Source organism: Lepisma saccharinum, chromosome 1 (assembly GCF_977018435.1).
Source record: "Lepisma saccharinum chromosome 1, izLepSacc3.1, whole genome shotgun sequence".
Classification (NCBI taxonomy): Eukaryota; Metazoa; Arthropoda; class Insecta; order Zygentoma; family Lepismatidae; genus Lepisma; species Lepisma saccharinum.
The window spans coordinates 198,218,826-198,246,723 of record NC_139229.1 but is presented as its reverse complement, the minus strand read 5'-3'; the positions used below and the strand labels follow the sequence as shown (position 1 = coordinate 198,246,723).

At 38.1% G+C, this 27,898-nt stretch overlaps 1 protein-coding gene across 1 annotated transcript; it reads left to right on the top strand.

Moving 5' to 3' along the window:
- The first annotated feature begins 2,075 nt into the window (after positions 1-2,075).
- Positions 2,076-27,345, top strand: LOC145991167 (uncharacterized). Its single transcript, XM_083127009.1, has 4 exons — positions 2,076-2,261; positions 3,382-3,537; positions 21,659-21,820; positions 26,829-27,345. The coding sequence occupies exons 1-4, from the start codon at positions 2,154-2,156 to the stop codon at positions 27,015-27,017; spliced, it is 615 nt and encodes a 204-aa protein (XP_082983135.1). The 5' UTR covers positions 2,076-2,153; the 3' UTR covers positions 27,018-27,345.
- The last annotated feature ends 553 nt before the right edge of the window (positions 27,346-27,898 follow it).

The following is a 27,898-nucleotide window of genomic DNA, read 5'->3' as shown; positions in this document are numbered from 1 at the left end:
ATACTCATTGGTCCGTTTTTCATTGACGGTACATTGAATGGGCGAAAGTATCGCAATTTCTTGCAGGACGAACTACCGATTAGTGTTGCCCACGAGACGAGACTTTGGCCTGTCTCGTCTCGTGGAGTCTCGTGGAAATGCTGTCTCGTCTCGAAAATATTCGTTTGTCTTATGACACATGGTCAATCTCGTCTCGTCTCGAATTTTTAAAAGCCTGTCCCGTCTCGTCCCGTGGGCAACACTACTACCGATATTGCTGGAGGATCTAAGCCTTGCACAGCGACAGGCCATGTGGTATCAGCATGATGGTTGTCCGGCGCATTATGCTGCCATAGCTCGGGAAGTATTAACGCGCAAGTTCCATCATCGCTGGATCGGACGACGTGGTCCTGTCAATTGGCCGGCTAGATCACCAGACCTTACTGCGCCAGATTTCTTTTTGTGGGGTTTTCTTAAAGGAATGGTGTATCAAACTGTACCCATAACGCGCAACGACATGATGCGACGAATACGAAATGCTTGCACACAAATTGATGCTGCCATACTTTTGCGTTGTGAACAGTCATTTCATACAAGAATAAATAAATGCATCGACGTTCATGGTCACCATTTCGAGCATTTGCTTGGGTAAGGCATGTATGCCACGCACCACCCCACAGGTGAGAGGCAAGGGGACTCACTTGAAACAGGCACCCCCACACGTGAGAGGCAAGGGGACTCACGTGAAACAAGCACCCCACAGGTGAGAGGCAAGGGGACTCACTTGAAACAAGGACCCCACACGTGAGAGGTAAGGGGACTCACGTGAAACAAGCACCCCACAGGTGAGAGGCAAGGAGACTCACGTAAAACAAGCACCCCACAGGTGAGAGGCAAGGAAACTCCCTTGAAACAAGCACCCCACAGGTTCGAGGGTAATAGTATTTGCATTCCATCCTTCCCATCTCCTACACTTTTCTGGCATCCCTGAATACGTTTTTGTGTTTCCCTCATCTCCATGCCACCTGCATTAATCCAGCAGATGTATTTCCACTTTGTTCGTTGCATGCTGCCCCCTCCCCCTATTCCCCCCGCACTCTTCGTTTGGTACTTCTTCCACTCTTCAATGACACCATCGACAGCAATGAAATTTTGCTCTGCACACGCCATTCTTCGTATTTTCGTGGGGGCCTGTTACCGTTTTTCCATGCACGACATTTACGTGTTTCCAAACATACACATGGCCATATCTTTTTTATTTCGCATGTTGTTGCACCCATGTCAAGCATAATTATTATTTATTTTGACTCCACGAATCCCAAAATGAAACAAAATTCGGGGGTTCCTATTTGAAAAACACAACGTGCCCCCCAGCCCCCCAGGGGGGCCCTGTGCGGGGGCTCATTTGTACGCCATTAACTTTCCCCCCCGACAAGGATCATGGTTTGTTTGGACCAAATTTTCCTCACATGCATATCACTCCCGCTATTTTCATATGTCAAGTTAAAATTAACACCCTGTATATATATATATATATATATATATATATATATATATATATATATAGGCAAATGCCGGGGTCTCAACGTTTTTCATACCATCAAGTTTCATCATCGTTGGTCAAGTAATTTCTGATTGATAGATAGATTTTGAGTTTTAAGTCCACTTTATGCACAATGAGGCTAATCGGGACTAAACCTGCAGTTTACAGTGGAATCTGAACCACTATGTGCCTCCACTGGGTATCGAACCCGTGACCTCCTTATTACAATGCAACGACGCTATCATTGCGCCATCGCGGAGACCAAGTAGTTTCTGAAAAACTATCAAGGACGGACACAAAATCTCTTTCCTGATCAACACCCTAAGAACCATGGAATTATTTTTCTACATGCAGGTATGCGTGTGTGTGAGTTCCGTAGAACTGACTGGAAAAATGTTCCCATATCAGATCGATCATTTTCTATGAAAGATCAACATGTAATTCATAGGAATTGAAGTAAATCTCAAAGCACGAATCAGATGCCGGATGCGAAGGGATCCAGTAACAGCAACTGACACGCCAATAGTCATTCACGCCCATAGTCATTACTAACTGTGTAGGTCTTCCAGTTACGTCAAACATATAAATTGTACTCAGAAGCTCACAGTGCGCATTGTGGAGAGGAATTTCAATGATGGATTCTCCTGCATGGACCATGGCATGGAAAATAGCATTTCTTTTATTTTTCGTCTTCTGTGATGGCTTTGCTCTCGATACAGGTCTCTCTCCAGGTCTACCCGTGAGTAATCATTAATCATTAATCTTTCCCTTTCCCGACCATAATTTTGCACCTTAAATTTATTTCCCTAATAATCACAAAACAATTGAGTTGCGTCGAGCGATCGAGCAGAGACAGACAGCTCGTAACGTTATTTCATTTCATGTGTAATTGACAGTTGGCTTGTGTTCACGTGTAATTAATCGACGTATAATCATTACACGTGTGTTTTCCTATTATAATAGCAGCGGATGAAAGATGCACAAGAGTCTGAAGCCGCAACTTTTGGTCCTCCGAACCGGATCTTTCAAAGCAACTCTCCGTCTCTGCTCGATCTCTCGACGCTACTCGATTGGTTTTAACACCAAGAGATGGCACTAATTTTACAAATACACGTTCACAGATTGACGGAACAATGTTTTACAACTGGGCCAGCGACAGACACTGTTATTTGTAAACGATATTATTATTCTTGCATTTATAAATCAACACGTAATTTAAAACTGGACCAGCTGGGTCTTTGCTCACCTTATTCAGCCCCTGGGTTCAAGACCCGTGGGCCTCCCTGACGGCCTAGTTCTGTTACCTTCTAATGGAGAGATCTTGGGTTCGATCCTTGATGGAAGCAAATTGAACAGTGGGTCGTTCGTATCTCAATTTAAAATATAGGTCGTCACGATAAGCCTACATGAGCATAAAGTACACTTAGACTTTTCCACATCCTGTTTTACAAGGTGGTGGTTTTCTTGGTGTTACCATTTACTTCGATTTACTTACTTAGAAATCGCATTGACTGTATGTATGATCGAGAATATGTGAAACTTTACTTGCACACTTTCCTATTTGCCTTTCTGGGGTCAGGTGAAATCAAAAGAGGAACAAATTTGTGTGACTTAAAGCATAATTTTATTAGTTTTTGTTTTAAGTCCACCTTATGCACAGGAAGTCTAAAGTTTATAGTGGGGTCCGAACCACTATGACTCCACCGGATATCGAACCCAGGACCACTTGATTACAAGGCGACGAAGTTACCACAAGTCTCGTGGCAATGTGAATTATTTTGAACTACATTTCGATTTACAGGTTATAAAAAATCGATAATTGTTAAGTTAAATTTTGACACTCTTGTGTGTATACCTAGGAAATTACTATGGATCTTCTGGAATTCAAGCCTTGTGATGGGTACGAGGATGCCACCATTGTCTTCCGAGACTTGGAAATGTGTAGAAGCAGCAGGACGTTGTTGGAAATAAATGGTACGGCCATTCTCAAAAAGGATCTTGACATGACATTAATGGTAAGAATATAATAATTAACGACTCAAATAGTTCTGCACTGATTTTTATGTGTTACGTACCGTAATGTAGTGTTGAAGTTGTGTACAGGGCGTATCCTATTAAAATGTATGTACAATTTGAATAATTATAAACTCAGTGTTTATTAAGATATAATTTAGTTTAAGAATTTAAAAATAATCTAAACGCACGATTAATCTTTGCCTTGTCAACGCCTGTTTTCAAATCTGAATCAGTCACTGCTGGAAACTCGAATTAATATCAAGAACCATTACTTCCTGTAGTTAGGGACATTATCCTCCAATCGCTACATTGAATTCGTTGACTCTTGCCGCTTTTTACCGTAAACTTTATATTTTATGTATCTCTATGCAAAAGGTATATTGGCGTGAGGCCTGGTGAGGGCCATGTTTCTGAACTCCTTCGTCCAATCTGTTTGGCCCTTCTTGCCAAGTACCACTCACAAAACTGCACTCTCCGGTCCCGATCATTTGCATTGAAGCCATGGACTCTTCTTGGAATGTAACTCTTTCAATGCCAGTGCTTCAAAATGCAATGGACTCTTCATTTTGAAATTCTTCTCTCTCCATTCTTTTGTGGCACAGGTTTTCTTGCACTCTGGCGATAAGTTTCCAAACCTTTCTTGCTTCGATGTCCGTTGTCTTCCTGAACGTTTCTTGTTGACATTCTGAACAGTTCCATCTGCTTCAATTCGAGTGATGGTAAGTCACGCAGGTTGATCTGCTTGAAATTCTCTCCTAAACAGTCTTTGCAAGTCAACTGCGTTTTCAAACTTCCCGTAGAATTTTAGGATAAATATTCTTTGTTCAAAGTTTAGTCTGGTTTCACCCACTATTTCAAATTGATCAAACTCGAAAAGCTCAGAATAGTATGTGAGTTATCAGATGTTAAAGTTTGTATACATTTTTTTTTGTGTTCTTATATATTAATTCCGTCCTTCTGAAGGTAACGTTTGACTTTTACTTTTTACGGCTTTCATTAGGAGAAAAAGTGAAAAAGTTACAAAAGAGTGAAATTCCCTGTGAAATATTCAAGAAAAGCTTTAGTTTACAAAATTCTAAGCACTATATAATACAGAAGAACTACGTTCAAGGTACGAATCATGATTCTGCAGTCACTGCTAATTTTCATCCTGTACAAATTTGATTGTTGCAACAGTGATTGTATGTTTCTGTTCTTGAATAACAATAAAGTTTTACTCAGAAGCAATGATGACAAATGAAGATGAGCTCACAGTTATAATATTTCTTAACAATCTCTCCGAGAGTTGAAAATTAGTAATAATGAAACCAGTGTATCAAATATTCGCTTTTGTGATCCAATTATCTCACATATGGAATGTATAAGATTTTGACTATCGATTTAAAAGCAATATTAATGATCGTGTAGACATCTGTAATAAAACATATCAAGTCTAGTTAGTTATCGCATAAGAGAGCATTGGGTAGGGAGTCCATATCGTCGATAAAGTTGTTATTTCGATTCAAGGTGAAATAAAATTAACATTTTGGGTTAAAGTTTCCCATTTTAATGAAGTAAGAGAAATTTGTGTATTTAATGAGGTTATTTTTAAACCTTGAAAGAAAAAGAAAATTATAATCCACGTGAACTCTACCTGATCTGTACAAACTCGGTTTTATTTATCCAAATATAGTAAATTTCACATCTATCCAGATATAATAATGTGCTAAGATATTATTTTTTGCATTCATTTGAAAAAAAGAAAAGAATGCTACTTGTAGAAATGAAGAAACGTCAGCTACGCGAAACACGAAATAAAATTAATTTGTCTCTAATAATTAAAAATTACAATTTAATCTTTTATGATATTCTGCTTTTCTTTATCTAAAATTGTGCAACTTTGATCTTTGGTATTTTCAATTATAAAGGGCAACAGAGCATCATTATTTGACAGGATGATAGTATCGCGAGATGTTTACAAGGGACAAATGATTTTTCTTGAATGAAATCTACAGTGCGAATGAAAATGCGGTAAGCAATGCTGAATCTATACTGAACGCAACAAGATGCATTAAAGAGTGAAGTAGGACTAGAATGGTCTCACGTATTCAGGCCCGTACCCAGGAATTTTTTGAGGGGAGGCCAAGCCCGAAACCTTGGTTATATATATCGTATCAATCCATAGGATTGTATGTTTATTTTATTAAGTCTCTCTGAACGCTTCATGTTGACCAGGGCATTCACTTGTTTTTCTCTCAGCTGTCTCAAGCCTCTTAGGCATGTTTACAATGCATTGTGTTGTGCCATGCAAACCTCCTGAGCATTCAGGAAATAGGTAACACTTCTGGGTTTGGTGTCAGCGGTTTGCATGGTAGCAATTATGATAATAAACACGATTCGGCGATTCGGCATCGAGGAAGAGCTCGATGGCCAGGGAATATAGAGGTGAGACAAGCTGGGAAGTGACTGGACTTTGGGAATTGAGTTGGTAGAGAGAGGAGGTCAGCAAGGCAGGAGGTCGATAGTGGAAGCACGCTCTGGTCAACAAATAGGAGAGAAGCGCACAGAGGACTTCGCTATTTTCATTCAGCTAAGAGACTTCAGTTAGACAGGTAATTATCCTACACCCAGCCATGATACAGGTTCAACGGTTCACAAAATCCAACGAGTTGCCATCGTCTTTTCAGTAGTTTAATTCCTTTGTGTAATTTGTACCTTTCGCATGCCAAGCAATAACTCGTCATGTCAATGACGAGTGGTCTCATCAAGAGGATGAATGATGAGTAGTTTACATCACCCCATCAGTTAACTGGTTCAGATCCCACGAACTTTAAGGTTCGTTACGTGGTGGAGATTAGCGGGTCTTTTCATTTTTTTTCAGAAAATGAAAAGAGTTACAGTTAAAGTTTTAACCAGTTTAAATTCAACCCCACCCCAAAGTTTGTTACATGGTTTTAAATTCAAACTCACCCTAATATTTTGCTCATTTATGTAGTTTTGTTAGTATGTCCTTGCCATATTTTATTTTGAAAATACATAGGGCTTAAAGCTTTTGCATTTATGGGGGGAGAAGAAGTTATTGGTGCCATGATAGATGTCGAGCTTTCACCTTGCTGACGAACTCGACGAAACATTAGACAAATTATTGGATATAGCACGAGGAACTACAAGTTTTAATTTAGATGTCAGCGGCCCAGCTGCAAGTTCCACCCCCAAGTTTAAACGTAGCCCAATTTTAACTAGACGCCTTCAGCGAGAATTATTGGAAAAACAGAGATGTGAACCACAATTAGAGCAACAGGATCAGGATTTTAGAGATTTAGACCAAACACAATTCGCAACAATGGCTCAGTCGCAGTTTGTTCCCCCAACTATTTTAGAGGGTATCCCATTTCAGGGGATAGCCGGGGAGGACGTTTCAAAATTTTTAGATAAAGTAGATAGCCTTGCCATATTAAATGGATGGAATAATGCCCGTAAACTAGAATTATTTCCAGCCCTTCTGGCCGGGCCAGCATTACGGTGGTACCAATCCTGGAAAGATGGTACAGACAATCAGGAAGTTACTTACGAGGAGATACAGAAAAAATTTAAAGACGAATTTACAGGGTCCTTGGATCAACTCCAGATCGAGGAGCAAATTCGATATAGGTTACACAAAGAAACTGAGCCAGTTACGAATTATGTTCGGGACAAACAATTACTTCTACTCAAGGCAGACCCCAAAATGAGTATTCAACAACAGATCAAGCAGATCATATTAGGCTTACAGGTGGATTACATGAAAGATATCCACCATAAAGAGTATGAGTCTGTGCATGGGTTGCTTAAGGATTTAAAATCCTTTGAGAAACTCCAATTTTTGATGAGACAGCGCAAGCTGAAGGAATTGAGGTACGAAGAGCAAAGAGAGAGTTTATTCTCTCCTTTGCATAATACACCAGCACTTTCGCAACAGCAGCAGATTTTACTGCAGAGTAACAATCTGGCTACTGCTGAGTCAGCGCAAGCGCGACCCACTTCAGACATTGAGGCAAAATTTAAAGCATTGCAAAAGGAGGTTGAGCAACTTAAGTTATTTAACAATCCTCACAATACCAAAGCTCAAGTCCAGGCTCAGGAAACTGGTCTGGAAGCGAGATTAGCCAGTCTCACTTTGAGATTGAACAGCATGGAGGATCAAAAACAGAACCCTGGCACCGACTCATCTACTCCACAACAGTTTAGAGAACCTTTTTATAAGGATAATCATCAGTCAAGTAATAACTATAGAGGCTCCTATCGGGGTAATAATAATAGACGACAATACAACAGGGGGTACAGGAATGGACGTAATCATAATGGTAACAACTCAGATCGCAATAGGCGATACGGTAATACCCAACAATGGCGAGGACGTGGAAACTTCCGCGGACAGAACTCGCGGGGTTCCTCGTCTTCAGCAGGGCGAGACCAGGAACACAGGGAAGAGCAACGGGGGAGACCACGCTGCTCAATTTGTAATTACCCTAATCACACAGCAGCCACTTGTTTTCAGAACACGGAGGCTTTAAACGAACAATGACTGCCCATAGAAGAGACGTATGCGCAGATTTCGTTGGTAAACAGATATCAGTCTCTACTTTCCCCTATGAGGAATTAATTTATATTAACGCAGTATTAGGGGGACAACGTCAGAGGTTTCTCGTGGATTCCGGAAGCCAAGTATCCGTCACCAGTGATCGAGGCATTCCTACAACCGCCAAACGTTTCAAAATTCATACGGCCATACGGGGAGTTGCCAAAGAACAGATTGAAATTAAAGAGATTGTCCTATTAACTTTTGCAATAAACGGCCGCAATTTTACCCATCCTTTTCGGATGATTCCAAATTTTGAACATGGGACAATCCTGGGAAACGATTTCTTAAGAGCGCATAAGGCAAATTTGGATTTTGATCAAAATCGACTCACATTGAGGAGATTTGGTACTCCTCCGCGAAACCAATTAAGGACGGAACACCGAAAGACCTTTGACGTTTCCATAAAAGTTGCTAGTCTGATCAGGGATTTATATGTGCCGGAATTTGTAACTTCCAGACAAATAAGAATCAAACCTAGATCTCATTTGTGCATTCCTGTCAAATTGACAAATTCTAGTAATCAAAATTTAACTTATTTGGAGCCAGATTTACAGTTTCAAATGGACACAGGCTTAATGGTGCCTCGAGCCATTGTAAATCCGGAGTCATTTTTAATTTGGATTACTAATCCAAATTCTTACAAAGTTAAAATTAGAAAAGGGGCACGCTTAGGTACCGCAGAGGCATGGCAAAATCCAGTACCAGCTTCGCGTCATATTGCAGACGACGAAGGACCTAACGTTATGGTGACCAAGGAGACTGGCACCGTGACAAAACCAGTGCACGACATTACTAAATTTGACATAAATCCAGCATTAGAACCCGATCAGAAATTGCAACTTAGGCAATTATTAGAGAAGTATGTAGATGTATTTTCTTGGTCTGAGCAAGACATTGGTTGTGCCACTAATTATACGCATCGTATAAAGTTAAAGGACGATTCGGAATTTCACGTCCCAGCCTACCCTATACCAGTTCACCTGCGTAAGGAAATTAACCAGCAAATTGACAACTTGCTAGAAGCAGGGGTCATCAGTCCTACGACATCACCGTACAATTCACCAGTTTTTCTTGTCAAGAAGAAATCAGGAGCTTATCGCATGGTGCAAGATTTTCGATTACTGAATGCCAGGTCCGTTTTCGACGCAGTTTCAATTGGAAACATCTCAGAGATATTGCACAATATGGCCGGTAAGAGCTACTACTGTAGTGCTGACTTGAAACAGGGATTTTTTCAAATACCATTAGAAGAACAATCGAAAAAGTACACTGCCTTTACTATACCAGCCAGGGGACAATTTGCGATGAACTTTACACCTATGGGACATGTGACTTCTCCTGCGGCAATGACCCGATGTGTTCAGCTCGCTACAGCGGGGATGAACGACAACAATTTCGCTTTTTATATCGATGACATGTTTGTTTTTGCCAATACATTTAAGGATATGTTGGTCAATTTAGAGAAAATGTTTCAATGTTTACGATCTGCCGGATTGAAATTGGCTGTACCTAAATGTTCATTTGGATACTATGAGACAATTGCCTTGGGCCACAATGTGGGCAAATATGGCTATCGTATAAGTGATAGAATACTGTCATCCATTAAGAATTATAAGGTTCCCACCACCACGAAGAAGGTTAAAATGTTTTTAGGTCTTTGCAGCTACGTGAGGAAATATGTCAAGAATTTTTCTGATATTGCATCACCATTACAGGGTTTAATTCGTAAGGGCAAGAAATTTACATGGGGTCCTGAACAACAATCGGCATTTGAGAAATTAAAGGAAGCTCTAATTACTGCACCTGTTTTGTTACCGTACGATCCAGCGAAGAACACCAAGGTTTTCACCGATGCTTCATCTCATGCGGTCAGTGGCGTATTAATGCAGCCCAATGCAGAAGGAGAGTACTTGCCATGTGCGTACTGTAGTAGAACGTTGACCGACACTGAAAAAAGATTGAGTGTTATTGAGCAAGAATTAACAGCAATTTTATATGCTTTCAAATCATTTAGATTTTATCTTGTTGGGCGCCATTTTGATTTATACACAGACAACAAAGCAATTACGTACATTAGGACATCCCGTAATTTGAGCTCAAAGCTTCTTCGATGGAGCAACCTTTTGGAGGATTTTTCATTTACACCGATCCATGTTAAAACTACGGAGAATATCGCCGATCCCCTCAGCAGAGAATGTGGAGAAAATGTAGAGGATGGCAACACTGAAGAGGACATTCCCGAACCCAGGACACTTACTTTATTTGATGCAAGCACAGATGTCGCAGTACATCAGAGACAGGATTCATTTTTTGGCCCAATTATTAAAGTTTTGGAGGACCCAGACAGGGACGATGGAACATTACCCTTACACATCCAGAGGCAGGTCTATCATCATGTGTTGGAAGATGGATTATTGTATAGACAGCAGAAATTAGGAGCTACTACCAAGAAATTATTATGCATTCCCATGACGTTACGTGATTCTGTGATTGAGACACTCCACGCTTCACCCATAGGAGGTTCTCATCTTGGATTTACCAAGTGTTATAATGTGGCCTTACCAAGAATTTATTTTCCAAATATGAAGTTATTTATACAGAGGAAAATTAGGGAATGTATAACATGCCAGCAGAATAAACGCCGTCCAGGTCTACCAGCAGGGGAACTGTGCACCTTTCCCGCACAGAAGCCATTCCAGAGGATTTGTCTAGACTTTTCAGGCCCATATCCTCCTTCATCCAATCTTCGTCATCGATACATAATCGCTGCCACAGATTTTGGGACGCGCTATTTAATAGCCAAACCAGTTGCAGATTGCACGGCCAGTACAGCAGCAGAATTTGTGTACGAAGAGATAGTGTTACGCTACGGAGCCCCAAAGGATATTTACACGGATCGGGGATCTGCATTTAAATCTAAGCTTTTCCAGGAACTTGGCACTAAATTGGGAATCACCATCAAGTTTTCACCAGTCGGTCTTCATAACTCTATAGGTCTTTCGGAACGTAACCACGGGGTCTTACAGAGTATAATGAAGTGCTATGTTAATTCAAAACATACAGATTGGGTCCAATATTTACAGCCAAGTGTATTTAGTTACAATACTACCAGGAATCAGAATTTGCGGTATAGCCCATTCTTTTTAGTACATGGATTCCAACCTACTTTGCCCTGGGAGCTTGCATTGCACACACCAAGTTGTGAAAATGTGGAGAATGATGTACGGTTCCGAGTATTGGAGAAAGCAAGAACCAATGCTACGGATAACTTAGCAAAACGACATGTTGAAGTGAAGAAATATTATGATCAGAAGAGGAAACAGATCAAGTTTCAACCAGGCGATCAAGTATTAATTTTTGACAGCACCCAGAAAATTGGAACCGCACGGTGCTTTTCAGGTATTTATAAAGGCCCAGCTACAGTTATTCGAGAAGAGAATCCGAATACATACCTGGTGGAATTCCAAAATAAGCGCGGAAAGACAGTAGTGGACTCTATTGCCGTCCAGAGACTCAAAAAATATTATGCGCCAGATGACGGTGAAGGCGAAGAAAATTTGGCAGGTGAAGATGAAGATCAGCAAGAGGACAACGCGGACTCACGCGCGGACAATGGTCACTAAAATTGAAAATTTATATAAGTAACAGATTTAACATTTTAATTCACTTGCGTGACATAATAATAATTTATAATAAAATAGCACTAATAATATTAATAATTAAAAGCAGACTTATTATTTAATAATGTGCTTTAGGCACAAAAGTTTTTGCAGTATGTAATAATACTAGCTCAGCGAATACATCACTAGAATTTTATAGTTATTCTTCAGAAGAAGGTATATGATTATATTAGCAAAGTTTATTTTTAAGCGCCAGTTATGAGAATATTTATATTATATGAATATGTAGACGTCGACGTCAAGATTTATTGCGCTCCACTAACAAGTATTTTCCTTCGGATATTGGATCATGACCAAAATCCTGGAAATCCATTCTGCCATCGCAGAATGATAATGATTAAACCACAACGGTTTTAGTTTAAAGCTTTGCCACAATAATATGCTAAGCATATTTTAGAATGAGTAGAGAGAATTAAAGATTCTTCAAGTTTTAGTGATGTTAGTATTTTTATGCATTTAAAGATCGCATAAATAACAGTTATTATTTTATTTCAGGTAGTCAGGAGTAAATCAGTCTCAATTTTTTTTTCCTTACCTTGTACCTCAGTACGGTTCGATTGATTTCAAAGAATTTAAACGTAAAGTTAACACCTGAAAATAACATAAGATAAGTTTGCAGTAAAATTCAAAATAAGATAAGTTAAACAGTGCTAATAAATTTAGTGAATAAAAGATATTATATTAAATAAATAAATTACGCAGATAAATTGAGCCTAGAGTCAGAAATAATTAAAAGTTGAGTTAAACTATCTACTAATTAGACTAGGCAGGCTTAAAGTACGTGTTAGTTTTGAAGAACTGTTTGTTTTGATTGCCTAAGCAACATGAAAATCATTGCGATTTTAGTTATTTTAAACGGATTACTTCCACACGTAAAAGCTTCTAATTTTATTTATCTGTTGAACAAGTCCTTTGACTATCCTTATAATATAATTACAATTTTATTATTAACAACATTTATTATTAGTATTTTTATAATTTTCATAATCTGTTATTTTCAATGTCACCGCAAGAAATCTATTACTTATGACCATGAGTGTACCAACGAATTACCGTTAAGCAAACTTAATGATTCACCGCCCATTGAGCAGATTTACGACGATATTGCACCAATTGTTGAAGTGGTACCATTGAAAACAATAAATCCGCCGCTGCCGCCTCCACTCCCTCAGTCCATTATTATTCAACCTAGGGTACAAGAAGAAGTTCAGGATGCATCCAGAAATAGTTTGGTCACTAAAGACGACAGTATAGATTTGCCGAAGAATATGTTATCCGTTAAAGATAGAGTTCAGACATTTGCCGTAAGCAAGGGTCCTAATTTTGTTCCAAACAGTCGCAAAATGGAAAGTGAATTGCCTATTTCACACTGTGTTCAGCCAGTTGTAAATATTAAAGAGTCATTTGCGAATCAGTCACCAGTAAAAGTCGAGAAAGTTTCAAGTGTTACTTTAAAAGCAGAAAGTAAGCCAAATTTTCAGGTTCCCGAACCTGTTGTATCGTTTACAGACCATATTTTTTACGACTTCATGTTCACCTAGAATTTTATATTAATTACGTTTCCAATTTTAAGTATAATTTATTCATTTTTTATGTTTCATTGTACTTTATGCAAGGTTTATTAGTCATTTAGTTTGCTAACAGCTTCCCAACTGTTGTTATTTTACGAGCACGGAAGTGTTCAAGTAACACGCTGTCGTAAGCGCAACGAAGTTTTTTTTTTTTCATCCAATTTATTACGTCATTTCAAAGCCCTTGACTTTATTTCGAACTCCCGCAGCGCTTACTAGACTTTGTTCGTAGTAAGTTAAAGTTTTGTAAACAGTTACGCGTCATTCAATGTATCAGCGAACCATCGCCTTGCATTTTCTCTCTCCGTTCCTTTGCTTGCTGCTCGAAACAGCGACCTTTTCCCCTCCACCTCCCGAACGGAACCCGAACTTCCCCGAAGTCGCCGATCACGGCAGCGAACTTGACAGAGCTTTCGTTGTCACCATAGAGAAATTTTCAGTTACGTCCAGCGACCACAAATGCAACCTTGCACAATTTAGAATGTCTGGTATCAGCGAATTCTTTTCTGCACTCAAGCGCTCTCCCGAGTACTTTTGAACACGCTAGAAGCTTAGGAAACACTTAGCATTGAGATTACATCAGCCAGGGGCGGTCGTCCATTAAAATTTTAGGGGATCAGTTTAGTTACGCATATAGCCATCAGAATTTGATTTTTACGATAGAACGTTATGTCAACAATGTTAGGGATATTTTGTTCTATATAGATTAATTTTTTCCGTAAAACGTCGCATTTATGCACTTCAGGTTAATCACGACCAATTATTTTACAAAGGAACAACAAGACGAATTTTTTTTTGCAAAATTTTCCCGTTTTCATAGATATATTTATAGTAAGTAAAAATTTTTGGGACATTGACGCATTTTTTTCATTAAAATCAGGATAAAGTCAAACGAAATTTTGATAAAATCAGGGAAATTTCTACAAAAGGGCAATTTCAGCACTTTATGCACATAGAGTAATCGATACAGTCAGCAACATGCCCAGGCTAAGCCTCGGTGATTGGCACAGGCATGTGCAGCAAAAGTCGCCATGGCATCGTTAGCTTTTCCAAATTTAAACAGAGTAGTTTACCACAAATGTTGATTTTGAGAAATTATTATTATTATTAGTTAGTTTTAGGAAAATTTTGTTCACTTACCCTAATCCAAGTTGAAGTCGAATACTTTCCACTCCTTGCAACCGAGAAATAGGTCCCCTAGCCACAGGAAGTCTTCCTGCAGCAAATCCAGCTCCCGCTGGAGGTAGAGCCTTCTGCGGAAGTTTCGGGAACAGGATGTTAATAGCTGCTCCCGTTTTTTAATTTCCTCCCAATACTCCCGCACAAGGTCCTCCAGTTGGGATAGGGTCCCTATTTCTCGGAGCACCCTATCCTTAATAGCATAATTTACAATCAATTTGGTTCTCCAACCCCACGTTGGACCCAGGAGCACTAGGGGGAGGTAGTTGAGTATGTTTTCTGCGATTTCTGGTACTCTCTCCAATTCACTTATCCAGAAATCGTACGGCTCGATATCTATGTGGCCCATGATTTTCACTCACTGAAGAGTTGCGGTATCCTTTCCATCCTTCGCATGATATTGCTGATGTGGTATTTCCCACCCCTTCCCTAACATCGATCTAGTTACTTATCTGATCCCATACTTCGTTATTACATCAGCATAATTTTAGCCTTACTAAGGTATATATCCCAACGTCAAGCTGTACTGATGCAGGAAAATTTTTTTTTACAGAAGCATGGCTACTAGCAGAATTATTTTCCTATTTTGGATTCTAATCCTACTCCTATCCCTGATTCATTTTATTGGATCCTTACCCAACAATGAACAGTCGCAAGACATATTTTTTAAATCATTAGGCTTATATTATGAGAGACAAGGGTTAACCATTCATAGTAGTAAGAATATTTTTACAACTGTGAATATATTCATCGATGCACATATTCAGGCTGACAATGATTCCGCATGTGCGCAATGGAAAGTCATTCATAATGATACCAGCACCAAAATTAATGATTATCTTACCGAAATTTCTCAGTATTTCCCATGTAAATTTACAGTAGGAGACGTAAGGCCTAATTGCCAAAATTTATATCAGAATGTTACTAATATTCATAACAGGGAAAAGAGGCAGATTTTTCTTAATTTAATAAATTTGTTTAGTGCAGGACTTTCGGTTTTCAACACCATGTCAGTTCATCATTTATCCCAATCAGTTAAAACTTTAGCAGCCAATCAACATCATATTATTCAAGAAGTACAGAATATGAAACAGAGTCAAGTAAAAATGGTGAACATTGTTAATGGGATTTTGGTAGTTTTAAAGCAATCAGTTTTGCATTTAAAGGAAGAATTATTAGCCAAATTTTGTTACGATTATAATGAAGAGAGACACATAGTTGCCTTATTGCATGCCTCTGAGATGATTGAGCGTTTAGATTTTATAATTATGGAAATAGCCTCAGGAAAATTATCTTATCACATTTTAACTCCTAATTGGCTCCGTACATTTATTCAGCATCATCCCGATTTTAAAGATTCACTTTATAAAACAGACATAGGATTATTTTATTCATTGACCAAAGTATATTTGATTAATTATGAACCCAGTAGTAGATCATTTCATTTACTTTTAGAGACACCTTTAGTACAGATGAATGACATTGCTCCTATTTTCAGAGCAGTTAACTTAGGCATTTTGCATAACAATTCATGGTCTCGCATTAGAATCCCAGAGTTAACTTACAGTATGCAACATAAGGGAAGTCCACGATTAGTGCAAATTGTTGAGAGTGCATGCGAGCTTAAAAATTTTTTTTTATCTCTGTTCGCATAGTGAAGTTACCATCGATAGAGATGTACAGTGTTTAGAGGATTTACTTCTACACAACAGTTCAGTTTCTTGTAGTTTTGAAGTAAAGTCTATTACTGACAATAAATTATTTCAGTTTATCAGAACACGCAATGGTATTTTAATATCAGGTTCAGGTCAATTTATTGTCATTCAGAATTTGAATAATAATTTGAACACGCACAGATCAGTTCAGCTTAACGAAGGCCAATCTTTATTTTTTAATTATCAGGATTTTTCGCAAATTATTGTGGATCAACAAATTTTACACACAAGAATGTTAGCTTTTGAACAAGTAAAAATGAAGGAAATTGAGTTACTACCTAATATTCCCAAGAATTTATCTGATTTCACTATTCCCCAATGGACTCCGCTTGAACTTGCTTTAAAACAACTTAATCAATCAATTAGTAAGAACATTTCATTTCAAGAATTAGTTCTAAACCCTTTGCCCATGTCAATATTAGTTTTTATTATTTGGAATGTTTTATTAACCGCAACCCTAGGATATTATTTGTATAAACATTATCAGCTTTCTAAACAGATTAAGTCAGAGCAGCGCAGTAATAATTAATAGGTTAAGGCAACACATTAATCATGGACATTAATATTTTTAATTACGGTTGGATATTTTATTTAAATTTTCCTTATTTATTTTCAAAAAGTTATGGCAATTATTTTATCAATTTATTTTAATCATATTTTATTTTTGATGAGACAATTTAATTTAATTTTAAAAGAAAAGGCAGTGGAAATTAGTTGGTTTTGTGTACATGCGTACTTGAATTATATATACCCATCCTATTGCAATTTCCTTTCTTTGTCATAATTTTTCCCTTTTAACCTAACCTGTCTATACGGAACGCCATGGACAAGCAATGCCTACACCATCCATGGGCATTTTTCATGACGGACATCCGCAAGCAGTCTACTATTACCAGGCAGAAAGACTGAGTATCATTCTACGAGGGAGACATGCAGATATTTTAAGTACTATTTCAAGAAGAGACTCGTCACCACCAATTTGAGGGAGACATGCAGACATTTTTACTTATTACTGCACGGAGACTACCTTTTACATGAAGGATGTACAACCATACATTTCCCAATATAGCGGACTACACATTATCAACAACACCTAGTGATGGAGCTAAATAAAATTCCCCTCCACACTGTTTGCAGTTAAAACAACAACTTTTCCCCATCTCCGAAGTTTTACGGGTAATTTACTACATTTTTATATTGCCCCAATGCAGTCAAGACGACAAGCAATCCAGAAAGAAGAGGAAGCAGAGAAAACATACATTCTACAAACAGCAGTTCTGGTCACAAACAATAATTACAGAATTGTGCTACAGTGTTTCTACACATACACATGTGAGCTCCTATCATGTGTATCTATTTGGTCATTTAACATGCATTATGGGAAACAGTACTTTTCCATAGTCCTTATATACATTTTCAGTTTTGTGTCATGCATAAGAACTAGTTTTATATGCATTTAAGTTTACATTTTACTGCAAGGAAGCGACAAGCATCAGTGCATCAATTAGTGCATATTTTTGTTTTAAGAAGAAGTTTTTACAATGGATATCCAATTGCACATGCAAGCTATAACAAGCATAGCTACAGTACTTTCAAACATTGCAGACAGTATGCTTTAGTTTTATGCAAATGTTTTTTCCAAATAGTTAATTGTGTTTCACCAATATGGTACATAATTAGAAATACAATTGCACATTGAACATTTTCTGATATTTTTAATCAGAGTAGACAGTTGATAAAATACTGCAAGATTATTTTTTTTTATGTGTGTGCAGACATACAAAGGTATTCACCAAGCCATATATATGTATACAGTGTACAGATTAACGTAGAAAAGAAAATGGAACGCTATAATTAAGTTTTACCAGCGACAGTTATCAGAGTAACCAATTATATACATTGAATAGTGTATAATACTACATTGGAATGTGCAACACAGCCATGCAAGTTCATATATTCAACGATGTTAGGAGTGCACTAGCTACGTAGTTCGTAAAACATACGCACTTTGATATGATCAGGTTTTCACACGGACAAAACAGTGAGATGTGACAATGTTTTGCATGCTTACTTACGTGTACTTACTTGTGCACCTTTTTAAGGTTTTTCTATGTGTTTGAAAAGTCTATATCAAGTGGAAATATACATAAACATTGTGAATTCCGTTCCATCTTGCACGACGCTCCAACCGTTGGCGGAAGACACAGAGTCTCTACCGCGTGGCGAGACATCACAGACTCTTGACTAGGAGCAGGTTGATGAGCGATTGTACATAATACACTTTACGTACACGCACATGTGATGCATTACGAGTTTTCGCTTAACGACACGAACTTTTGTGATTTCTAGTCCTATAATAGTATATATTATTGTTTTTTATATCGTATAAACATACGAATTTGTTAGTATTAGGGGTATTATTCATTTTAGAGTTTAGGGAATAAAAATTTTTTTTTGTTTTCATTCAGGCTACGGCAAACAACAGGTAGTTATGGTGGATTTTTTTTTGTATATTTGGTTTTTTAAGAAAATATATGGAATTGGCGAACCTGAGTCATGTCAAGCTTTGCGATTTGACTTTTAAATTTTCAAAGGAAAATTTTTCCTAGGCGGCGCGAACGTATCAATCCATAGGATTGTATGTTTATTTTATTAAGTCTCTCTGAACGCTTCATGTTGACCAGGGCATTCACTTGTTTTTCTCTCAGCTGTCTCAAGCCTCTTAGGCATGTTTACAATGCATTGTGTTGTGCCATGCAAACCTCCTGAGCATTCAGGAAATAGGTAACACTTCTGGGTTTGGTGTCAGCGGTTTGCATGGTAGCAATTATGATAATAAACACGATTCGGCGATTCGGCATCGAGGAAGAGCTCGATGGCCAGGGAATATAGAGGTGAGACAAGCTGGGAAGTGACTGGACTTTGGGAATTGAGTTGGTAGAGAGAGGAGGTCAGCAAGGCAGGAGGTCGATAGTGGAAGCACGCTCTGGTCAACAAATAGGAGAGAAGCGCACAGAGGACTTCGCTATTTTCATTCAGCTAAGAGACTTCAGTTAGACAGGTAATTATCCTACACCCAGCCATGATACAGGTTCAACGGTTCACAAAATCCAACGAGTTGCCATCGTCTTTTCAGTAGTTTAATTCCTTTGTGTAATTTGTACCTTTCGCATGCCAAGCAATAACTCGTCATGTCAATGACGAGTGGTCTCATCAAGAGGATGAATGATGAGTAGTTTACATCACCCCATCAGTTAACTGGTTCAGATCCCACGAACTTTAAGGTTCGTTACGATATATATATATATATATATATATATATATATATATAATTTTCAAGAATTATATGTCAATTATTAAATAATTTATTAATGTATATGTTTATATATATTTATATTTATGAACAAAATAATTTGCTACATTTATAAACTAGCAAATTAATTTATTTAACGACTGGTTCAAAATGTCAAGAATTTAGAAGTTAGGTGAAATATTTTAAAAAGTGTTAGATATTATTAAATTATTGCGTTTTGTTAAAAATGATAATTAAATTTTCATACTTTTATTGTATTATGTTTTTATAATGGTGTATTAATGGTCTCTCGAAAGAAAATATTCCTTATCAGAGTTGTAGCTAGAGATTTCAGCGCCAAGGACGAGAATGATTTTTTCACCCCCTTCCTAGATGTAGCTGGCATACTTAGACATTGTAAAAATTTTATGTACGTACTCTTCTTCGTTTCAAATCTTTTAAAATCTTATCCATGATTGTAGAAGTACGTTTTTACCCCATGATGTTACCAGCCGTAAAGAGAGAGAGAGAGAGAGAGAACAAGAGATGCATGCAACATTCACACACAGGCTGACATAATTCTTTGTTATTCCTTCTTTATGTGCTTTTATATAACACAAACTCTTACCCTCGGAAAATGTTAATGGGGGAAAATTTTAATAGAACAAGATCGTTGGTGGCAAGGTGGGAGATCCCCCTTCCGCCATGAAAATTCGTACCTTGAATGTGACCACCAACTCTATGGAATTATCCTTATAATGAAGAACATGTCTGAATGTGAATTGGCCACAAAAAGAGGACACTTTCTCATCAGTTCGAAAATTGTCAAAACAGGGAGTAAATATGGTGAACTGTCCCGACCAAATTGGAACATTTAGAAGCTTCGCATAAATGGTTACAAAACTAAAATTACTAAATATAGTAGACTGCAGACTTCTGTAGTTTGCCTCTCTCCAGATACAACCAATTCATTTATACAAGAAGAAAATCTAAATTCATGCAAAAATCTTAAAAAAATATATCCATGTTATTTTTGTAGGTTTTCATCAAAATATTTCATGGCTCGAGGGGGGCGGGGTTCATGCCCCCCTTGCCGCCCTATGTACGGGGCTGCACATATTGCACCAAACTCAAACACCTTCTTGGTCGAGCTCCGTATTTCGTCTTCTGACGTCAGTCTAATTGTGGTTAGGATAAATGTAGTGTATTTATACTAAGAGGTTTTAACCTAACGAGCCTAACTTAACAACGAAAGCATTCCGCGCTTGCGTCAGAAGATGAAATACTGCACTTGACCTAGAAGGTGTTTGAATTCGGTGCGATAAGTCATATCCAGACAAGGATACCTGTCAGATTAATGTGAGTGCAGCTTTCAGTGGTCAAACTTCTCGGAATGTTACCATCATTATCGGTGCACAGTGGAGAATAATACGATGTTGCCTTGTAAATCATATCCGATCGTGACTTTTAACCCACAATGTACAGTGACCAGCAATAAAAACGGGACACCTATATCCTGAAAGACTCGCTTCTCTGCAAGGCGTTATGCGTGTTGCCTAACTCTACAGTGGTGATAGAAGTTGCCATTGAAAATTTGCTAATAAAATCTACTTATCGCCTTAGAGTTAGGCATCACGCAAAACGCCTTGCAGGGAAGCGAGTATTTCAGGATATAGGTGTCCCGTTTTTATTGCTGGTCACTGTACATTGTGGGTTAAAAGTCACGATTTACCCACAAATCCGCTCACATTATTAGCATTTTACCAACTATAACGACGCTTACAAACAATGAAGTCAGTGGCGGCTTGTAATCACAAATTCGCGATTATCTCGAAAACGGGTCGTTTGCAGACCCATGTTTACTGAGAATTTTTTGCTTTTATTATCGTGTCCTTTCACCTGTGTCAGTTTGCGCTATTACTTTTGAAACACCCTGTATACGTTTACATCATTTTGAAATGTGAGTGGATAAGTAAACTACTGTAGAAACTTAACAAGGATTTAGTTAACAAAGTATTCCACATCCTTCTGAAAATTTCAAGAAACGATTCTTAAGTTTGGATTTAATTTACTTATTTTGCAGGCCAAAATGTACGTGACGAAGTGTGAGATGGGCGACAGGACACGATGCCAAGAGTATCCTGAAATTGTTCAACAAAATCTCTGCGATGACATGTGCAAGCCAGGCACCGCATGGGAATCAATGTTTACATCAGTGAACGTTTGCCCGTGCCCAATTCCCAAGGTAATTCTCTAAAAATAAATTAAATCGGGTAGTCGGAATGGCGCCTGTCTGCTACGCGGGAGACCCGGGTTTGATTCGGTTGATGATCTCAGGTGGGAAATTTCCAGTCAATGTCCTCGCTAAACGCGCCTCTGGGACTCACCCAGCCTCAATAGACTAGTCTAGTTTGCTGCACTTGTTGACTCTCTCTGCACTCGCGCGTCCAGTTGGTTACACGGTGCAACATCGACTCGTCTACTTTGCTCATTTGGTGCAAGTAGTGTATTTGGTGTTCACACCATTTACACTACGTTCTGGAGTGATGGGTAGTACCTAATCTAATGAACGTTTATAGCCGCAGACAGGTATTTGTTGAATCTTCTGAACTTACACCGCTTATCGTCTACTTGGTTCAACGACATTTCCTTGCACCAGCCTGGCACCGGGATGCACCTGCACTACACCTAATGTCAAAAAATGCAGCAATCTAGACGGGGTAATAAATACCTGGATGACCACATTACCTCAAATATGGCAGAGATTCAGAATATACAGAGTTCGACTACCACATCCTACCATATACCTTCATGATGCGGCTACAGTACAGTACCTATTAGGTTGAGCGCAACGATGTAAATGAATACAAGGAAATTTCCATAAATTTCTCACTATTAAAGCCCAGTATATGCGCCGGAAGGTGACAATTTACTATCGCCAGGACAAAATTAAGGCCGAATCACACGGAACTGGATATCCAGTTAGTTGGCGCTGAACTGGCTACCTGCCCGGATGTGATGGCTGCTTGACTAATTGCCATGGCCGGATTTAGAGGGGGGGTTTCTAGGGTTCAACCCCCCCCCCCCGAAACTTCCGACATGTTGGATTAATGGAAGTTCAGAAACCAAAATGTGTAACAAATTTTCAATTATTTTTTTTCGAAACATCACAAAATTACAAGGAGACAATGTTGAAACGATAGAGCTAGAATTTTCATACATTTGGAATTCTGAAACTTGAGTGAAACAGGATTTATTCTCAGAATCGTAGCACACCCGCGACCCCTCCATTTTCACTTCTGCTGTTATCTTTCCAGTGTTGTTCCTGCGTCACAAGGAATATAGACTGAAGATTCCCTAATGATTGTCCCAAAATTCCCTTTCCATCTTTTAAAGTCGAAAATCCCCCTTGATAGGAGTTCAAACCTAGGATCTCCAGTTTCTTAGCGCATTACGTTCGCGATTGAGGTTACAATCCATGCACCAGGCTAAGTTTTTAAAAAGAATAACTGGTTCCACACTTTTCAAAATTCCAAAAATTTAATTTTAAAGTGAAACAACAAAAACTTTAGCATTAAAATTTCCATCTAACATTTAAAGCTTTTTCTTGAAGGTATCTAAAGTTTAATGACGAAGTATAATAATTGTGCATTTCAGTACACACTGTATGAAACGTAAAAAAAAAAATATATATATATATATACTTGTGCTGGATATTCACTGATCTGCTGGATTGAGTAAACCCCCTCAAGGATATGACAATAATATAATAATAATTATTATTAGTATTATTATTATGAAATTTTAATTATTATTGTACAATTATTGTTATTATTTCTATTATTCAAATTTCTGGCTACGCCCATGGGAACAATTATGATTGAACCCCCCCCCCCGAAAATTGTTCCTGCCTACGGTCATGCTAATTGCTACTGGCTTTCCTCGACTGGATTCTGTGGAACAGCCAATCAGAGCACAGTTTGGCCATGTGAAGGTAATCTGTGAGTTTGCAAAGGAGAGTTTTTTGTCTGTGGTTTCCGAGTGTTGGCTGTTTTTGTAAGTTTCTCGATAAAAATGGAAAGAGATGACGTGGAGTGCATTCGTGTTCTAATTAATATTTACGTATTTATGCAAAGCGATGAGATGTGTACGTGACAAGTATGATTTGCCGAAAATGAAAATCCTTATTATTACAAATGTATTAAATTAATAGTTTGATTTTTTTAAAATTTGTGAATGAATCCTGCGAATCTCATGTAGGAATATGCATACCCGAGTTAATTAAAAAGCTTTTTTTCGAGCCAATCTCTTGTCCATACTTTTTATTATTTTTTTTTAATAAAAGCCCTAAGCAGTAATTCTCCTTCAACATTCTTCAAATTGCTCGTCCATCTTTACAGAGATTGTCTGCTTTGCGCAATGTCTTATGGGAACAAAAGACTATCGACAAGTGCGGTAACGGGATATGAGATCTGTGTACGGTAACAAGCATCGTGTGAGGCGAAATTTAGCAAATGGGTAGCCACTCCAGCGCCAACCAGAGCATTCATATTGGAAATCTAGTTCCATGTGATTCAGGCTTTAATGATAACAAAGACATACTTGATTGGTTGGTTTTAATTACTTCGCTTTTCTGCCACTTTCAGTCAACCACGAAGATGAAGATGAATGGTGATTAGATGAAACGGTTGAAGGGACAATCATAATATCACATGATCACAACACAGACCTCACAGAGAAATATACTGGCTCTGAGTCTAGAGTCTGCGAAAGAAGAGTGGTTGACACGTCGATGTCTTGACAAAGGATAGAACTTGCTTGAGGCATGAAGGGAGTGGGAAAACGACACCAATATAGACAATAGTGTCATGTTCTTAATATTAATAGTCCCAAATTGTACACCTCAGTGTTAATTTTACCAGATCAAACCTTTAGATATACACTTTTCAATAACACAAGTTCTGTGAAAGACGGTCTTAAAAGTGCCTCACTGTAGAACCAAGCTAAGTCATTACTTCACTGGTTTTAATCCAGTTTAACCCTTCTCCTACCCTTCAGAGTCTGATGATCAAGTTCGAAATATGTGTTCTGCATTCAACCTATAGATAGTCCAGTAACAAAAGTATAATCTATTCAACTCAATAGGTTTTAAGTTGAAGTTTAGCACAGACTGAGCCTAGAATTTAAAATTAGATATGAAGCACTGTTCCTTTAACGAGGTTAGAACCAGAATCCCCTTGATTTCAAGGCTACGGTATTAGCACTATACAATCGGGGAGCTCGTTTAGTATTTATCCTAAAGAAATTAATAATAGCTATGTTTTGATTTGATTGATTGAATAGCTGTTTTAAGTCCACTTTATGCACAGTAAGGCTAATCAGGACTGGACCTACAGTTTAAAGTGGGATCCGAACCACTATGTACCTCCACCGTGTATCGAACCCGCGACCCCTTGATTACAAGGTGACGACGCTACCACTGCGCCATGGGGGAGGCCCTAATAGCTATGTTGTAGGAAATGTTAAGGAGTAATGTTTATCTCCGATATCCATACCAGATGGAGATCTTTTCTACTTTATAGAGTCCTAAACAGAAAGTTGCATGATTACACCCTTAATACAGTTCGAGGACAAAAAGTAACATTTTTCTTCTTATGTTTTTATCTTGTCGGTAATGACACACAGAAAAGTAAATGCATCAGCTGAAACAACAATGTATAAAGTCTGTTGCTCTGAACAAATATTCAATTAAATAATCCAGAAAGATGCCAGAAGGTGCATTAAAAAACACGATCCTGGCGCATCAAATGAATAAGGGACATACACTTCTTTTCACTGTACGCTGAAGCTCGATGCGAGTCCTTAGTCTGACGTGGCAGACTTCTTGCCTTCGCATGCTTGTCAGCGCAACCATCTACGCATCTATTCTGAGGTATGTCCTTGATCAACCAGAAAATAGGCTCGCCTTATTCTTGAGTCTTGACCAGTCATATGCGTCTACGCGTAAACAACGATTGTCTACATCCTACGTGTAGACAATGTAGACTATGTAAACTGTGTAATCTACGTAATCAACGTAGACAACATGGCGCTCGGCGTTCTCCGTACAAGGCACGCGCTTCGTTCTAGAAGCAGCAACCAGCATCAGCAGGTGGACAGAGAGAGCGTGAAGTATTCCACTGTCCAGAAATAAGTGTTTCAAGTATTTATTTACGTTCAACCAATTCACTATGTATTAATTGAACTGCAAAATAAACTTGTCACGACACACCGAAAAAAAATGCGATGTCCGTAGAATGACAAGATTTATTTAACTTCATCTCCATCCACCATTTCACACGTGGAAAAATCTGCTTTAAAGACACATGCATTTTCCTATGCAGTAATAAGTAGAGGTGTGCTGGATCCCGAAAAGTCGGGAAATACCGAATTATCATTTTAAAAAGTCGTTAATTCTCGACGTTTTCTGCATTGTAAACGTCTGGAACTTATCGGAAATTTTAGTTTTTATAACAGAAATGCAAAAACAACCACTTGAGGTGAAATTCTGTCCCGCACTCCCCTAGTAATAAGACAAAACAAATATTTTTAGCCTTCGCTTTTGTCAGTGTAAAAAATAATGTCAGTTTTCACTATGGCTGCCATTTGTTTTTCTTCCGGTAGTCCCTTTTCCCCTCGTTAGTGAGAATTCGATAACTTTGATTACGTCGGATGGTCTTAAGTTGGTTATAGGCCCAGATTATCGACATGTTTGAAGAAAAAACTTATTTATCTTTCAAAGAGTACTGGAGTTCCTTTCTTCCCTATTGTTTGCATTGTCTACAGAAGACTATGTAAACTATACTGCTGGACAAAAAAAACCGGACACCTTAATATTTGACATCTGATTTGCAATGTATTACAGAATGTTTGGCAGATCATGTAGTACGTACCATATGCACTATTCATAGATCCGGACTTTGTTTATGCATTCGTACTTAATTCCGTTTCTGCAACATTTAGTTAGCCTTCGAATCAGAATTTATGCGTTATCACAAAAAATGCAAGTGTCCGGTTTATTTTGTCCAGCAGTATATAAGACAATGTAATCTTTGTGTAGATTACGCGTAGACAATGCATGTAGACGTAAACTTATAGTCTACGACACATCACTGGTCTTGACTGCACGACAATAAATAAGCAATTGAATTACATAAACGCTGATCATGTAATAAATGTGTATAACTAATGGTGTCACATCAATTGTTTTACAGGGAACATACAAAGTCACAAATTCTGTTTTTGAGTTTATACGCAGCGAGGAGGAGGCCATGCAATACAGAACGAACAACGGGGAGTTCCTAGTCGAACTTTTCTACTACCTCGGTACTGAAAAAGCTGGATGCACGCATGTTGAAGCACGGGTGGAGGAAGTCAAGAAGGGTAAAGGAAAGAAGAAGTAATAGTTCTTCTAGGTTACTGAACATGATTATCAATATATTACCTTATCATGTTATATCCCTTAATTGTGTAAAAGGTTTCTTACATTTTTATAAATACACAACATGCATTACCAGAACTTAGATACCATTCGTAGATCCTTATCCAGTAGCAGTGAAGCCGCCAGGAAAAAGTGATTGGTGGGGGCGGGGGTGAGGGCGAGAAAATATTGTAGGGGCAGTCACATTAAAACGCCCGAAAACAATACATATATATGTAAATATATATTAATAATACTTAGTATTGTTGTTATTATTATTATACCCATGTATGGTATTTTGTGTTTGTCCTTTATTCAGAATGGACGTTTACTGCCTAAATGTAGTTCTTTATTACGAGACTATCTCCATATGATTCGTTTTAATAAAGATATTATTTCTTTCTTTATTCGTGGGAACTGCAGTAAGTTGCGTGGTTTCTAGTAACCTATTTCAGTATTGGAAGAGAGGTAGAAAATTGTCTAAAATACTTTCACCATTTATAATTTTATAATTCATCTTCTTTCATGATATGATTAATTGAGTTGGTGTTTTAGGTCCACTTTATGCACAGTAAGGCTAATCGGGACTGAACCTGCAGTTTAAAGTGGGATCCGAACCACCATGTGCTTCCAACGGGAACCCTTGATTATAAGGCGACGACGCTATATACCACTGCGTCATCGGGGATATCATTTTTTGAGATGAAACTACTAATACTAAATATTCAATTTATAAGATAAATAATATAAATGACGAGAAAATGTTTCGAAGAGTATAATTTTATGCAAAACTAAATATGACGTTGAAAGAACTTATAAAAAACGATAGTCACTTGTAGGTCTTTTCAGTTCTTATGGAGGGCG

Bases quoted from the DNA above. Each gene is read 5' to 3' on its own strand.
- LOC145991167 (XM_083127009.1), top strand. From the start codon at position 2,154: ATGATGGATTCTCCTGCATGGACCATGGCATGGAAAATAGCATTTCTT. The intron at 2,262-3,381 runs GTGAGTAATCAT...GTGTATACCTAG, and splicing joins GTCTCTCTCCAGGTCTACCC to GAAATTACTATGGATCTTCT. The intron at 21,821-26,828 runs GTAATTCTCTAA...ATTGTTTTACAG, and splicing joins GCCCGTGCCCAATTCCCAAG to GGAACATACAAAGTCACAAA.